The sequence below is a fragment of the Gymnodraco acuticeps genome, unplaced genomic scaffold (genome assembly GCF_902827175.1).
Source record: "Gymnodraco acuticeps unplaced genomic scaffold, fGymAcu1.1, whole genome shotgun sequence".
In the NCBI taxonomy this organism is placed as follows: Eukaryota; Metazoa; Chordata; class Actinopteri; order Perciformes; family Bathydraconidae; genus Gymnodraco; species Gymnodraco acuticeps.
The window spans coordinates 587,412-603,923 of record NW_022990054.1 but is presented as its reverse complement, the minus strand read 5'-3'; the positions used below and the strand labels follow the sequence as shown (position 1 = coordinate 603,923).

Genomic DNA, 16,512 nt, shown 5'->3' with positions numbered 1-16,512 from the left:
TACTGCAGCCTCCCTGCTCCCACAGAGCATCACCAGGGAACACTCAGGCCTCCTTTTCCTGACTGTGCTGACTTAAGTACGGAGAGTGACAAATGGACCGATGGGATGTTTTAATCTGGGATCTATAGGCAGTAAAAGCCCCCACTTCAATTTCCAAATTAGAGATGAGGGAGTGAAGTGCAGCAGGATCTGAAGTGACCCAAGTGTGTTGGCATGCCATTTCCTTAGTGCCAATGTATGTGTAAATGAATGAATTACATACTGTAACAGCACTCAGCACTTTGGCATGGGAAGCTTACTATGACTAACGGGCAGGCATGTAAAAAGAAGAAGAGTGTACCTGCTGTGTTCATGGCAGAATTACAGAGGACAAACACCGTTACACGTATGCTTCATCAGCCTACAGCGCAGGATTTATGTGCATCTAACTACCTGTATGACACTGACACAGCTGACTGATAGGAAAACTGCATTTTTCTCAAATAATATACGCCCGGATAACTACAGCTGGTCTCTCCTTTCATTTGCAACAAAGCTGTGTATTGCGGCACCTGTTTACCATATACATTTTCGCCATAATGACTATGTAGCAGATGCCGCGGTCATTAGTAAGATAATACTTTAAGTTGAAGGCCTGGGATCACACCCCATGGCTGCTAGCATTGAGGATACCCTGCCTAAAGTGTCCTTAAGCAGCGCATCGGACCGACTCCCCATCAGCGGAAATATAACAAAGATAAGTCGTATCATAAGCAAAGGAAGACAGGTTGAGTTTACATTTGAAACAATATCTACTACAGCATGCTCTGTAAAGTTGGATACAGATGATCAGCAACATAACAGCTTTCTGCTTGCTGGCAAATAGTTTGTAATTGACAAGGCAATAGTTCCAGTTTTACAAGGCTGCCCTCAGTAACTGCTTTGGCAGCAGAACTCTGTGTTTAAAATCTACGTTAATTTATCATTGGCCGTGTTTGTTTGGGCTCTATCAATATGATCTCATCAGATAGAGTCTTGTCATTTTATTTTGTAATTTAAGCTTTACTTAAATATGAGTCTCTGGATCTAAAACATCAGGTTTTCTTTCATTTTGGTAACTGTTTTCCTGTTTGGTCATGCATTTTGATTATAACAAGCTAAGATTGCTATGTGAATTAAGTTAAATGCTCACCAGTTATTAACCAACTTTCATCTCTGAAAAAAGTGCATTCAGTATCTTATTATTTTGAATACATTTCCAGGACTGGAATCTGAGAATGTAATAAAGCCAGGTTCTAAATGCTCGTTTCATGTTGTTCATGTATGACAGCCAAGGTTTTTACAGAGGACATTTTTTATTTAACTCAATAAATCTGAAAATACTGTCAACAGCCATACCAAATAAATAAGTCAATTTTTTGAGTAGTTTCTTGTCTTGAAGATAGTTATAACTGGTATGAAAAACCCCATTCATTATTTCCACAAAGAAGTCACCTTAGATTAGATAGGCCACATCTTAGCACCTTTATCTACATCAGTCTAATGAAGTCTAATGCATGAGACTGAGGTTATGTAAAGCAGCAATATAAAGAAGGTGAAATGGTGTGTTTCACAGTTTCCGAAGTGCCAATTAAAGCTTTAAAATCCACTGGGCTTTGGTGACATTATAAACTTGCTAACCTTTCTATTTACCTTCACTGTAACTGTGCAGTAAGTGAAATACAGACTGCTGATTGTGTGAAAGCAGTTTAAGGATCAGAATAAGGACGATAACGAACAAAGGTTCTTCTCACCTGGACTCTGTGGGCTGGTACCGCTGCTAGAGCTACTGCTGCCCCCGCAGGGCCCAACGCCTCCGCCTTTTCCAGCAGGCACAGCTGGTGTGTGATGTTGGCCATCTCCTCCTGCAGGCGCTCCGTTTCGACAGAGATCTCAGCGATTTTCTCAGCAGCGGATGCCGTTAGGAAGGCTTCTTTGAGGTCTACCAGATGAAGGGTCCTCTTCTCCTCCAGACGCACCAGTCTGCGTAGCTCATCGAACTGGCTGTTCACATAGGCCTCCAGCTCTTCTACTGACATCTAAGATATGGAGACGAAGTATAGGAGACAGCGGGGGATGAGTGTAAGTGAAGGAATGAACTGGGCAAATGTAAGTCCAGGAAGTCCAAATGACCAAGACGCTACGATGCTGGTATGCCTTTTCAAGTAAACCCAGTGTTTCCACTAGGATGGAGTCATAGCAGCGGTGCTAAGGCACGCGGGCCCAGCATAATGTGAGCGCGGAGCGCGTGGAATTTCTTTGTGTGTGCGAAGTGCACCACGCCAATTTGTTTCTATGTGTCTGCCAGCACAAGAAAGGCTCTTGAGGCCTAGTACCAGGGCCGGTTCTAGCCAATTTGCTGCCCTAGACAAGATTTTAGGCGAGATTTTATATATAAAGAATAAATGAAAAATCTCTACAAAAGACAAATACACTGCAAAAACAGAAACTTATTTCTACACTTTCATCACTTACAGCGCCCATCGTACAGGGCAAATGAAAAGTGTAACCGGGGTGAAAAGGGTGTTACATTTACTTAATTATGAATGTTGTTACATCAAGGCCAAAAATTAGGATGAGCACCAACGGTCAAAAATGTTTTTTCCCCTCCCAGAGCTACCAGCGCAGCGCCCCCCAGATCTGGCGCCCTAGGCCTATGCCAAAAATCGGCCCTGCCAGTACATAATGGCAATGTCTCAAAATTGAGCAAAAATACACCTTTATTGAACATACAGTAACACAAATACTACAAATCCACATAACAAACAATCAAAAATGAAAAAGGGTCGCCACTTATTATTATTTTAATTTTTTCCCAAAAGTTTTTAAAAAATGCCGCCGCTATAGGGGAAACACTGAAACCTGAATGAACTTTACTGTAGGTATGAAATATTGAGATCAACTCAGAAAAATGGAGGCAGAGATAGACATTAAACAAGTAAAACATTAGATGAGATGACAGAAAAAATGTAAATTGAACATCCAGATGCAAAAAAGAATAATGCATAAACCCAAAATATAGGAGCAGCAAAGTCTTCTGACTTTTATGTTGACATGTGAATACTATTTTAATAAGCCCGCTGGTCTCTATCATGCAGTAGCTAATTGATAGCATGAAGCAGATCCCCTGGAGCTGAACTCCATGCATCCCATCTGTATATAGAGACCTCAGAGGCTCTTTCAACCACAGAAAGCCATCTGTTTGGCTTTCAAGGCAACTGAACAGCTCACTGAGAAACCCGTTTTAATCCATTTCCCTGTTCCCTGATGAAACTCTCTTTAGCTATGACTCATTAGGTTAAAAAACACCTCAATTAACAGATGGCTACCCTACCGATGTGGCTCCACCTCCAGCACACATTCTGTCCTAAGCTAAAACACCCAAAAATCTCCTTGTCATGATCTCTTCTTCTGAATATGTTATAACCCCTTTTATCTATGAACACTGAACAGCAGCTGCTCAGTCTCTTCTCTTCCCTCGGCAGAACTTCACTCTCTTCCTCTCCACCTAGCTTCCCCTCAGCCTCCCTCTCTGCAGCGAAGCGAGGAATCATAAGTCTTTACGGAGGTTGGCAGAGCCAATGCCCCTGGGGCCCCACATTTTCATTGTGTATATTCTATTTTCAATACAAGCAATCAAGATTTTCCAAATTGTCCATTAAACCAAGCTCAAGAAGTAACATTTTTAATTTACTTTCTTTGTATGAGCAAACTAAAGTTTGCACATTGCTCATTTTGATTCAGACGAAGGGACATGGTTAACATCTAATTCAAAATAAAAAAGTCCTTTTCTCTTTTTGGTTCAGCAAAAATCAATAACCTGAAAATATTTCTAATTAACTAGTAACAATTGACTACTACTGCCTTGGTCTAGCAACCAATTTGTTTCTTGTCTAGATACTCAAGTGAAGCATATCTTTGAATGTGAAAGAGTGGTGTGAATCAAGCATCCTTTTCCAAATGTATCTTTCTATGCCTTTGAAAGTTATCTTACTTTAACGCACAGGGCAATAGAAGGGAGTGCTCAAATATAATAAATCCAACAAAATTACAATACAAGATGATTAAATCTTCAAGAAGACTCATCAATTTAAATGTGAGCAGTGAACACTTAGAAAACACATTAAGAAAATGACAAGGCATTTACTACCTCATTTCGTAATTGGGAAAAAAATGTAATGCTTAAGCTGTTGCTCATGTTTTAGAGTATGAAGCATCTTGCTCTGATTGAGGTGTCATGAACACCATGATGGATTTACATATTCAATTTTACTCTTAATTTCTTTACAGTTGTCACAGCCTTTCCGGGTCCTTCTGCTCTTCACTGTGTGTGGGTGCATCTTTCAAGAGCTGCTTCCTGACAGTGAGCATCTTCAAACAATCACCGGGGCAATAAAACCATTTCATGATTCTAAATTAAGCCTCAGTCTCCCTCAAGCCTGTGCCAGATCGGCTTGTTTGTTTTGCACAGCTCTTAAGCCACTTTTTCATGCCTTGTTTTGAGACCTGACTTTTTGCCCGTTTTCCAGTCAACAGCCATTGCCTGTACCTCTGGTGCCAGACCTTTGGATTTTTTACCTATGCCTGTATACTGATGAAGAGTTAAACCATAGCTATTTATTTTTAAATGGCTAGTCTGTCAATGACTTAAAGTACAACTATATCGATTTTTATGTTTGCAATTGTCCAATAATCCTCTTTAAAATGTAATTTAAAATTTGAATTCATGATCAGTAGCTTGTGGCTAATGTTAGCTTATGGTAAAAACGTTAGCATAGTTCAGACAAGGCACTATAAGATAAGACAACCCTTTATGAATCCCCATAGTGAAACTCAGGGTTCAGTTACATACAGTGGGGCAAAAAAGCATTTAGTCAGCCACCAATTGTGCAAGTTCTCCCACTTAAAAAGATGAGAGAGGCCTGTAATTTTCATCCTAGGTACACTTCAACTATGAGAGACAGAATGGGGGGAAAGAATCCAGGAAATCACGTTGTAGGATTTTTAATGAATTCATTGGTAAATTCCTCGGTAAAATAAGTATTTGGTCACCTACAAACAAACAAGATTTCTGGCTCTCACAGACCTGTAACTTCTTCTTTAAGAGCATCCTCTGTCCTCCACTTGTTAACTGTATTAATGGCACCTGTTTGAACTCGTTATCAGTATAAAAGACACCTGTCCACAACCTGAAACAGTCACACTCCAAACTCCATTATGGCCAAGACCAAAGAGCTGTCAAAGGACACCAGAAACAAAATTGTAGACCTGCACCAGGCTGGGAAGACTGAATCTGCAATATAGGTAAGCAGCTTGGTGTGAAGAAATCAACTGTGGGAGCAATTATTATAAAATGGAAGACATACAAGACCACTGATAATCTCCCTCGATCTGGGGCTCCACGCAAGATCTCACCCCGTGGGGTCAAAATGATCACAAGAACGGTGAGCAAAAATCCCAGAACCACACGGGGGGACCTAGTCAATGACCTGCAGAGCTGGGACCAAAGTAACAAAGGCTACCATCAGTAACACACTACGCCGCCAGGGACTCAAATCCTGCAGTGCCAGACGTGTCCCCCTGCTTAAGCCAGTACATGTCCAGGCCCGTCTGAAGTTTGCTAGAGAGCATTTAGATGATCCAGAAGAGGATTGGGAGAATGTCATATGGTCAGATGAAACCAAAATAGAACTTTTTGGTAAAAAGTACTCAACTAGACGTGTTTGGAGGAGAAAGAATGCTGAGTTGCATCCAAAGAACACCATACCTACTGTGAAACATGGGGGTGGAAACATCATGCTTTGGGGCTGTTTTTCTGCAAAGGGACCAGGACGACTGATCCGTGTAAAGGAAAGAATGAATGGGGCCATGTATCGTGAGATTTTGAGTGACAACCTCCTTCCATCAGCAAGGGCATTGAAGATGAAACGTGGCTGGGTCTGTCAGCATGACAATGACCCCAAACACACCGCCCGGGCAACGAAGGAGTGGCTTCATAAGAAGCATTTCAAGGTCCTGGAGTGGCCTAGCCAGTCTCCAGATCTCAACCCCATAGAAAATCTTTGGAGGGAGTTGAAAGTCTGTGTTGCCCAGCGACAGCCCCAAAACATCACTGCTCTAGAGGAGATCTGCATGGAGGAATGGGCCAAAATACCAGCAACAGTGTGTGAAAACCTTGTGAAGACTTACAGAAAACGTTTGACCTCTGTCATTGCCAACAAAGGGTAGATAACAAAGTATTGAGATGAACTTTTGTTATTGACCAAATACTTATTTTCCACCATAATTTGCAAATAAATTCTTTAAAAATCAGACAATGTGATTATCTGGATTTTTTTTCTTCTCATTTTGTCTCTCATAGTTGAGGTATACCTAGGATGAAAATTACAGGCCTCTCTCATCTTTTTAAGTGGGAGAACTTGCACAATTGGTGGCTGACTAAATACGTTTTTGCCCCACTGTATAAAGGTGGCGTAATGGACAAAACTGAGTAATTTAGCCGTCTCTTCTATACTTGTAGTGGCAAAACTCCCAATATGTTCTGTCGCTGAGAGGCTAAAACTTGGCTCATCACATTTCCTTACTTAATTCCTGTTCCTGTTGCATGCTTGTCTTTAAGCAGTCTTTATAGCACAATCATAGCAGCCACTTCTGCCTTGGCTTTTATATATGCAGATGTATAGGTCGATTATCTGGATCTTGAACCATGAGTAAGTCTGCTTTTCCTGTTTTCAATATTTGATACTGCACATTCCATTCTCGTTTCTGTTTTTAACACTCATTTTGGATTTTCTAGTATGCACCGTTCCTAAAAGATTTACAGCAACACAACAGCATTCACATCAATCTTGTCGCTTTTGTAGGGTTTGATCTCAGCGGTGCGCGGTGGTCACAGCGCTACAAACAATTCCAATAGTCCAAACTTCTTCCGCTGATATTGCCATAAACCAGCAAGCACAACACAGGCAAAAAAGCAGTGTCCAATGGACTAGCCGCAACACTTCAAAACTGTGTTCAGAGAAACAAACACAGAAGGAATGCAATCTTGCCTACTGCTTCAGTTGTGGTTGATAATGTTGAATAAAGCAAATAATATAAATAGTCATCTTTGCAGGACCAAACGTTCAAGAGAAAATGTCTGCCCTAGCTCACACTTGTTTTTTGTAGGAGCCAACAAATAAGCATTTTGGCTCGTACAATACTTATGGTGCAGAAGTGAAATAGTTGGGCATCATTGGTGACAACAGATCATCTTGAATGAACGCCTCCTGTCTCATTTCACTTTACATGGCATACATTTACCTACACAAGTAATTGAAAATGTCCACATTTTGTTCAGTTGTGGTACCAACAGGAATGGACGGAAAGCTTTAAATCATGGAGAACAATGCTAGCTAAGAGCAGAGCTACAACATGGATGGGGCGGAGAGAATTGTAACATAAAAATGTTTAGTATCTTATCTGTCCTCTGACACATTCCTTTATCCAATCTTCCAATCTCCGGGACTTCCACAGAGCCCCTTGACCTATCATCGAGTCCCTGTGGCCTCGGTGGCAGATGGGAGGCGTGATCCTGGACCAGTGCTCTTTGTGTATGTGGAACAAGAGCCCTCTGCCCTTTCACTCAGTGACAGAATTTCTCTTAGAATTTATCCAGCTAGTAAGGGAGGAGCACTCATGCGTACTAAGCTTCATTTGCATTGCTGCAAGCTGAGGCCACAAAATGAGGCATCAGGAGAGACAGTGGCACACTGCTTACAAGGGCAGAGTTAGAGTAAGGACAGGGGATGAGAGAGAGAGGGAGAGAGCACAGGCAGAGTCAGGAAATCAGGCTAGCAGATTAGGAAAAGCTAATTCGATTCAGGTTGTGTTTCTAAAATGACTTCAATTATTACTGTAGAACCGTTGTTATCAATCTGTAAAGCAGGGAATTTCTGTCTGTATGTGTATGTCTACACATTTACAATTGGCAGGTGTATGGCGATTGTATCCCAAGAGCAGGCATAACAAAGATGGTGCAATTTGGAAACCTGCCTAGTTCATGATAAGAAAAGTTGGAAATAACAAGCGAACAGCCTCCAAACAGGTTCCAAGCAGCCATGTTTGACACAGGTGTTGTCGGAGAAATACAGGAATGATAGTACTGCAAACACATGCCAAAACGGCACGTCAGTTCAGAGTTCATATATACAATGTATTCTGCACCGAGCTGGTCTGAAAGTGACTTACCATGGAAAGAAAAAAAACTCCTTGAGTCTGAAAATGTTTCCTCAGAATCAGTGAGCTGGGAACTGTGATTCGCTAAAAATAAAACTCTTCTTAGAATTTCCACAAACACTTCACCTGATTATAACCTGGCAAGACATTCAAATCAAATTAGCTTCACACACTAGTGTATTCAATGGAGCGTGCTTAAGTTTCACTTTCGATTGCATGATATAGCCCAGCGCTACACCTTCGTCACACATGTTGCCACTTGTTTGTACCATTTTCTGGCGATTTGTAATCTGTTCTAGAAAAACGATGTGTTTTTTAGGATTTCAAGAAGCACATACAAACAATGGATGTATTTTATGAACATTTATCCTTGTAGTGTTGATTTATTGTGTGAACGAGGCGATATAGAGAAGGTTAAGCTGTCATTATTAGGCTGTTATGTACTGTTGGAGTGGTAAACTGGCCTCTTGTTTTGGGATATTTGTGGAGTTAGGTGGTCCGTGAGTGTTTTTTTATTGGTTAAGAGGTCCTTGGTTGGTATGAAAAAGTTTGAGAAACACTGCGCTAGCGGATTATCAAAGGGGGGGGGGGGGGGGGGCCTCACTGTGGGGAAATTATACAGATGGCCAGTCCGCCCCTGAAAAATGTCTATGCACACTTTATTATTAATAATTTTTAAAAAATGATAATTTTTTTCTTTTTTAAATGTTGTAATCCTCTCGCACTCAGGGTCCACTTTGGGAGCCCCTGGGTTGGAGGACACACTTAAATCAAGTCATCTGAAAACAGAAAATATCAAAGTAGTCAACATTTTAGTCTTAACATCTTTCATCTACACATCACATCAGTGGGTCCATCATCACACGCATTTCTGTGGCCAAAAGCCATTTAAATCCCAAAGTTTCACAGACATCAAATGTGTTGTTCAAAATGACATCACGACACGATGCCAAAGACATCAAAGGTACAGAAAAAATAGTGCCATCTTGAACGAGAATATTTCCCTAAATTTAAGCTTCCTGCAGCTTCAATGAAGTGATGAAAAATGCAGATGCGGAATATATTATTTTTGGATCTGCAAGAGATTTTTTATCTAACTTTGATATTTCTTAAAAGCTAACATTGTGGAAGCACTAGAGTTCAAATGGTTAACTTTCTTTGAAATTAGAGCGAGTTCCGCTGCTTTTTCCGATATCTGTTTTGTGTGATGCTTTTTTAAAAAGCATTAATAGAACATTAGGAGTAAATGGATCTGAACTGTCCTTGCCCTTGGCAATAGTGGCTCCGTTCCAAGTGAACACACTCTCTCACGCTCTCTTTTATCTCTTCCAGAGATGAGATTCTCCAATTAAACCTCTAACACAACACAGCAATACAAGTTCATTTGTAAAATGCTAGCTCTTCAAAGTAATATAAAGTGTGGTAGTAAGAGAATGAACAGGGGAGAGACGGAAACATGAGACAGAAGGCCTTTGGTTTTATAACAGCAGAGTTTCAATATCCAGCACCTTTTTATTAGTTTTGAGAGAGGCAATGTCAGCCAAGCAACTTTCTGGGTAATGATACCGAGTAATTTAATTAAAAGTGGAGATGGAATGGGAACGACAGCCTCCAATGAGAGAGGGGAGAGGAAGAAAAAGAATGAGGTAGAGAAGGGCAAGAAAACACAGGATGAATAAACCTAACAGTAGCAGCCTCTTCTTTTCATGCCTCTTCCGTTTGTTCCTCAGCCTCGGCTCCCTAAGACAGCCTTAATGCGTCTACTTCTCTCGTAGATTTGATCAGGCGAGGAAAGCGGATGTAGCTCCTGCACACACATGCACATTTGTGAATGGACTGATGTTGCCGTTCAGATATCCCACTTTTCTCTCTGTGGCTGCAGAGAGAGGCTCCACAGGCTGTGTGCATCTCAGCAGACACCCTGCCCGGCAAAATGAGTAAATAAAACATGAGAGCGAGATAAATACGCTGACTACCTGCTAAAGCCACAACATGATTCACATATCATTTCCAGCTCTTTCGACGATAGGTAACGCAAGCTGACAGACAGCAATCTTGGTCCTTCATGTCACGTTACGCCTCCGGTCCTCCATTAATATGTATGCAGCCTCATCACTGGGTTTTTTTTGCATTAAATTCCATTCCCCTGTGGAGAGCGGAGATATGAGCTTTGAGAGATTACAATCACTGTACCTGCAGGAAAGTAGATAATTATGCAGGCTAGTTTTAATAAGAAAACACCAGCTACGGGTTAAATATTTTCATTCACCCTTCCACCCCCTTACTGACAGCTGCTCACACCTCTTCCCCTCCGAAGTCATTTAGGAAGTCAATATCACACATCAACTTAAGCTCCTCCAGCCTCTGTCTTTCTTTTTTTTCCCCCTGTCTCTCTCTCTCTCTCTCTCTCACAGACAATCAGGAGCCGTCACTCTGATGGTCGCCTGTCATGCATAATAAGAAACGTTGACATTTCAGAGAGCAGAGAGGACACGCCGATAAATCCACATAAAGGTCTCTCACATAGTGGCCTCTGAGTGAGCAGGTAAGTGGATTGTTTTAGCCGAGCACACTGCACCTCTACAGCTGAACAGCACAACACTGAATGTCCAGGAAGTCCTTGGGGCAGCATTGATATTTCAGTATGATAATCGACATGAACTCAGGTGGGGTGCCGGCTGCCGGTAAAAGTGTTACCTCTCAGGCAGGCCAGCCAAATGAACCTTCTTCATTATGCCACTGTGCTTGGGTCACGTCTCTGCAGGTACTGAGCAACTCTCCGGTGTGCCACTGCTCTCTGGTGGGTTCACGCACAGTATTTTAAGCAGAGCACAAGGCAGAACAGGTGTTGCAGGGGTTTGTTGAGAGAGCAGGTGCAGCTGTGTCGACTCTAAGTAGCTGAGACCTGATCCTGTAGCTCACTGCAACACCTCTCACTGCATAACATATAACCGTCTGCGGGAAGGTTTTATTTTCAGTGGCACAACATGACCTCAATATGGCATCTGTAATGGAAAATACTGCCACTGTTTTCAAGGTTGACTTGGCATGAAAATTCAGTTTGTAGCTTTTTTTGGGTTGCTATTAAGAAAGAGGCGACCGGGCACGCTGTGTTTCAGATGGCAACCTGGTGAAGGTCATACAGAAATGTTGAAATGGGGTTAAGAACATAACTTGAGCTAGTGACTCTTTTTTCATGTCTTCAATTCACATGATTGGCTGGTACAATCTGAGCCACACAAACCAATGTGTGTGACCTCTGTCAGTTACTACCACAGAATATGATTCTGCTCAATGTTGCAACAATGCCATCAGTATAAAGATGAGGAAAACCTTGGTTGTATGAGTATAGAAGTGTGTGTGAAATGAAAAAGTGAATTATATGTAGACCAAAATAGCCCTGTAATAAATATTACATTTGCGAGTGTTAAGCCACATGTTAAAATCAAGTCTCTTTGAAAATACAACCTCTGAACTAGCACAGAAGGGCCGAGTCAGAAAAAGCCTATCTGACCTTTCATGATTTAGTCATCACACAATGATGCCATCACTCCTTTGCCTTAAGATGGATTATATCTGCAGAACACCAATAGGCAAGGTATGTGATGTGTGAATGGGACTGCATGATAAATATATGGATGGAAATAATTGTCTCGTGTTTTCGACCCAATGCCTTTATAACATAATCTCTATCAAATCCTTCTTTATCTCATTCTGGATGCTTCCCCACTGCAGTCTATATACCGCTACTGCTGTACACAATGAATTAGAAATGAGTAATGGCTGTTTCTGTGTTGCTTTGTTATGGCTCATCATGTCTTGAAACCCGGTTCAACCAACGTTTTTTTCTTATCTACCCCGGCAACGCAAGCTGACAGGCTGAATGACGCACAGCAATCTAGGCCTTTCGAGTTAGGTTACGCCTCTTGTCCTCCATTAATATGTATGCAGCCTCATCACTGTTTTTCACATTTGATTCCTTTCCCCTGATATGAGCTTTGAGAGATGAAAACATACCCTTACCAGAGATAAAAACAAGATGGTCTATTCCTATAAGACATAAGCTATTTTATAAAAATACTAGCTTTTTCAAGATGGAACAAAAATGTGAATATCAGATTCATGGTCTGCAAATGAGATCGTCACACTGTAACTTGGCTGTTAGGAAAGGCAGAGACCTGGGAAGCTGCAATATATACATTTAAATATAAAAAATAGACCTTCAGGGTCTGCAGAGTAAATGTATCAGGCTGACGCACTGCTGTCATTCCTTGCAAGAAGGTCAAGTCAAACTTTTATTACTGCAGATCAATTCCTACTTCACTTGATAAGAGCTCCTTACTTAATGAGAACAGTTGAGTTCAAGTCCTTTGGGAAGGGTTTCTATATATTGCCCTGACTGTGTAACTTGTGTTAGGAATGGACTCACTGTTCTGTGTGCAGGGGTTTGAACTCACCTCGGGGTTGGTCCACCTGGTCTTGATTGTCTCAGACATCCGCTGTGTACAGCCCAGCAGGTCATACCCCTCCCTGCTCTACAGGCGGAGCACACAAACACACAGCATTTCAACATTAGTACTTCGTCATTCCACTAATCATTTAGAGAAGAACAAAATTACTGTATGTTTATTTATCAGTTTATAACTGTATACAAATACAGACAAAATGCATCGTATTTTTTTACCAAAATGATATTATGAAAATATCTTTGCTTTTAGAAAGAAAATGCATCGTATAACTGTGACAAGTCAATCACGGATAACTTTTGACTTTTATGGTTTGCCATCATATCAATACTGTCCGAGATAAATGGATCTTTCACATGAATACACTGACACAGTAAGCAGGATAAAACCTAGAGTAGGTTTATGGTAAATAATGTGGCCTTAGGCTGTGTGTGTGTGTGTGTGTGTATGACCCCTTTGTCTCTCATCAATCAATTCCATATGTGGCCATGATGCACGAGTAGACCACTAAATTGTACTGCTCTACTTTTTGTTTTTCAGATGTGCATTCACAGGGTAAAGGACAAAACTCGTGCTCTGTAAATTACACTCAGCACGCGATGTGGGTCGTCACTTCTACAGCTAAATGCTCCGCTTTTGTCATTCAGTTTATTTCAGTGTCCACAAACAAAACCCTTGAATGTTTGAAATATTAATCCAAAAACGAAGTCCTGGTTTCTGATACTATCACACCTCTGTTAATTGGTCCTTTGTGCAATAACCCATACTGAATGTGTTTAGTGGGCTGATAACATCTGCCTCTGGTTCTATAATCATCACAAACACCATGCTCTGCAGAACTGAGTGATGATGGAGTTATTCTCACAATCCAGCACCGCATTTGCCCGGCTTACTGGACCAACTGCAATGCTGAGTTTTGACTCCCTAGACCTATTAAATACGCCTGAAGCAGAAAGCCATCTGGGAAATGGAGGAAGGGTGAATTGGCATCAAGCAAACATAAATGGGATATATTCATAATGTTCCCATTTCACAGTTTTCCTAGGAATTATTTATGTAGCCGTGTAATTGAATCCATGTATTAATGAGATCATGTGGGTGATCATACATTGTTATGTTTAAAATATTACAGAGCTCTAATGAGTTGACTTAAAGACTGCTAGCCTACAGCTGTTGACATATTATTTAGCCTGAATTTGAAATGCAAACCAGATAGACAATGTTTTGAATACTTTATGTCATAGAGTTCAGAGTTAAATACATTGTGTTCAAGTACAGTAGAGAGCATGTTGTAAATAAAACAGAGGAGTTTTATCTTATGCACACTTGTCATAGGGCTGGGTGATATGACTAAATGTATTTATCATGGTCTTTTTTAACAAATATCTTGTTGAGATTGCAGTGTTGATCATGACATCACATTTGGAGAAAAATAACTGATTGCGATATTTTGACTGATATTGCGACTTGCGATATCAGAGGGAATGATCAACTTTGAAAAATTATTCACATTATTATTAAATCATTAAGTAAATTAAGGGTTATAAAGGGTTTTAGTAGAGTACTGTTAGTATGGCAGGACTTTTCTGAAGGACCACAATACTTCATTCAGAATGATTATCTTCACATATTTTGCCTTTACCATCGCTTAGTGGATTTGCATATTGTACTAGTCCATATTGTGATTTTGTGAACATTTTGATTATGTTATGCAGGCCTATAAAAATATAATCATTATTTGGATTTGGATATAATGATTAAGTGGGTAACAGTACAAGACTGAAAATGCAAAAGTGACATTACTTTACTGTTGGAGAGTAAGGATATCTATTAGCATCAATATATTGCCCATACCTAACCCGATGTGTTCCGAGTGTGTGACTCACCTTCTGCCAGACGTAGGCCTCAAACAGCGTGATGATCTCATGCTCGCGATGCTCACCTTGCACGGCACACACCACGCAGATGACTTTCTCATCATTTTTACAGTAGAGGGAGCCTTCCTGCTCATGCTCCTTGCAGCGCAGTCTCTCTACTGTCACGTTGTTATTCTTCCCAGCCTCTCCGGCCGCCGCGGCCTCCTGCCCTGCTTCTGCGCCCTGTGCCCCATCGCCGGGCTCAGCCTCCAGCTGCACGCCATTCTGAGCTCCATCTTTTTCCACAGCATCACCACTCTCATCGACTTTAGCCATGGCCCCTCCGAGAAGCGCCATGTCCTGATTAGCGGCCATCCCGAATGCCCTCTCCACACCAGCCTCATCCTCAGCTCCATCTCCGACTCTAAAGTCTCTGCTGTTGCCAAGTCCATTAGCCTGTGTCCCCTCGTGATTGTAAGGCATTATGGGGTGATGTGTGCTGCTGGCATGTCTGTCAGCATGGATGGAGCAGAAGGCGAAGCTGCAAGTGTAGCACACGTGTGTGGCCGGTTGTGCCTCGTCAGGCTCGCAGGCATCACATGACCCATCCATCTGTGGCAGCTCCTCATGTTTCAGCCCCAAAGCTCCATCCTGGGGTACCTCTTTTTGGTCCATGGTGGCTGATAATAATTCTGGGGATAAAAGGACTAATCTTGTAGGAGACACACAGAGTAGAGGACAGGATATTAATAGCTGTGACCTTCTGTGAACAGCTCTCGTATTTGCACAGGGGAAAGTCCAAGATCCTCTGGACTAATCCCCTCTGATGTGATGTTGGCAGAGGATATATGGAGGGGTACACACAAAGAAACAACATCCAGAGCAACAAAATCTACACACAATCATCATTTCGCAAGGACAATACACACGGACACCCCATCTGCAGTCACCTTACTGTCTTTGTTTTCAGTTTGTTTACTAACTCAGAAAACAGAAAGTGCTGAGTATGGCTATACCTTGGGCATGACCAAACACCCACGCTACTCTTATCTCACCTTCCTCTGCATGGCACCAGGCCCTGACCTTTACGTGTTTTGTTTGTTTATCTTCATGCCCTCGCACCCTACTTTCATTTCACTCTGCAGGGGTGAAAAGGAAAGAGTAAAAGGCAGAGGTGCATGACTTGTACACAGAAAGAACCCTCATGTTCTCCTCGCTTTCCATTCCTCCTTTGAACCCTCCTCTCCTGGGCTATGTCTGTGTACTCTTTCCCCACTGCTGACACAAACAACCGGAAGAAAGATGCTGTAATGCAGAGAAAAGACTCTCCCTCTGCCACAGCTCTCTCTCTCTGCTACTTCTCTCTCAGACATACAGTGCTTCCTCACACACACATACAGACATGTCCTCCCTATTCCTGTGGGGTTTACCGGTTTGCAACTCTCTGCAGTGTACTTACTTGTCTTTGTCTCCTTCCTGTTTCTCCGTCTAAGGCTTGTTTTGTGAAAAAAGTGGAGGAATTAGCTTGACGGCTAACTTCCTTAGCACAGCCGTGGTGCTTTTAATTCTATTACTGAGCTGTCGACGGATCTGCGTTCACTTTACAGCATAAAAGGGGCTCCTGCTTCGATCCGACAGCGTTTACTTCCTTGTTTTCATGAGCTCCTATCAGTTGTTTTTCTTCTACTTCCTGCTTGTAGTCTCCTGTGTGTATGTGAACGGCAGAGACACGCAGAGGCTGGAGAGAGAAAACCCGTTTGACAAGCAAGCACTACAAACAAAGTGAAACTCCTTGCCGGAGGCAGGTGAAAAACACTCTCCTTACAGTTGCAACGTTAATATTTAAACTAGTAGTTTTGTCATGAGCGATTTTGTTTTAATAATTGTGTTATGTTAATCACCGCGTATGGTCTTTAATGTGTCTAACTGTACGTCTGTTTAACACTACCCGCCGC

The 16,512-nt window shown here is 41.7% G+C and overlaps 1 protein-coding gene across 3 annotated transcripts in view; it reads right to left on the bottom strand.

Moving 5' to 3' along the window:
• Positions 1 to 16,304, bottom strand: part of trim44 (tripartite motif containing 44) — a 51,130-nt gene extending 34,826 nt beyond the window's left edge. Inside the window, exons 1-4 of one of the 3 annotated variants that reach the window (XM_034215980.1) lie at positions 16,017 to 16,304; positions 14,588 to 15,264; positions 12,693 to 12,770; positions 1,773 to 2,057 (exon numbers count right to left, since the gene is read on the bottom strand). In XM_034215980.1, coding sequence (XP_034071871.1) covers positions 1,773 to 2,057; positions 12,693 to 12,770; positions 14,588 to 15,232 — 1,008 coding nt within the window. In that variant the 5' untranslated portion in view covers positions 15,233 to 15,264; positions 16,017 to 16,304. Of the gene's footprint in view, positions 1 to 1,772; positions 2,058 to 12,692; positions 12,771 to 14,587; positions 15,270 to 16,016 lie in introns of all 3 variants that reach the window. The other 2 variants (XM_034215981.1, XM_034215979.1) reach the window with 2 other exon arrangements.
• Between the last annotated feature and the right edge of the window lie 208 nt (positions 16,305 to 16,512).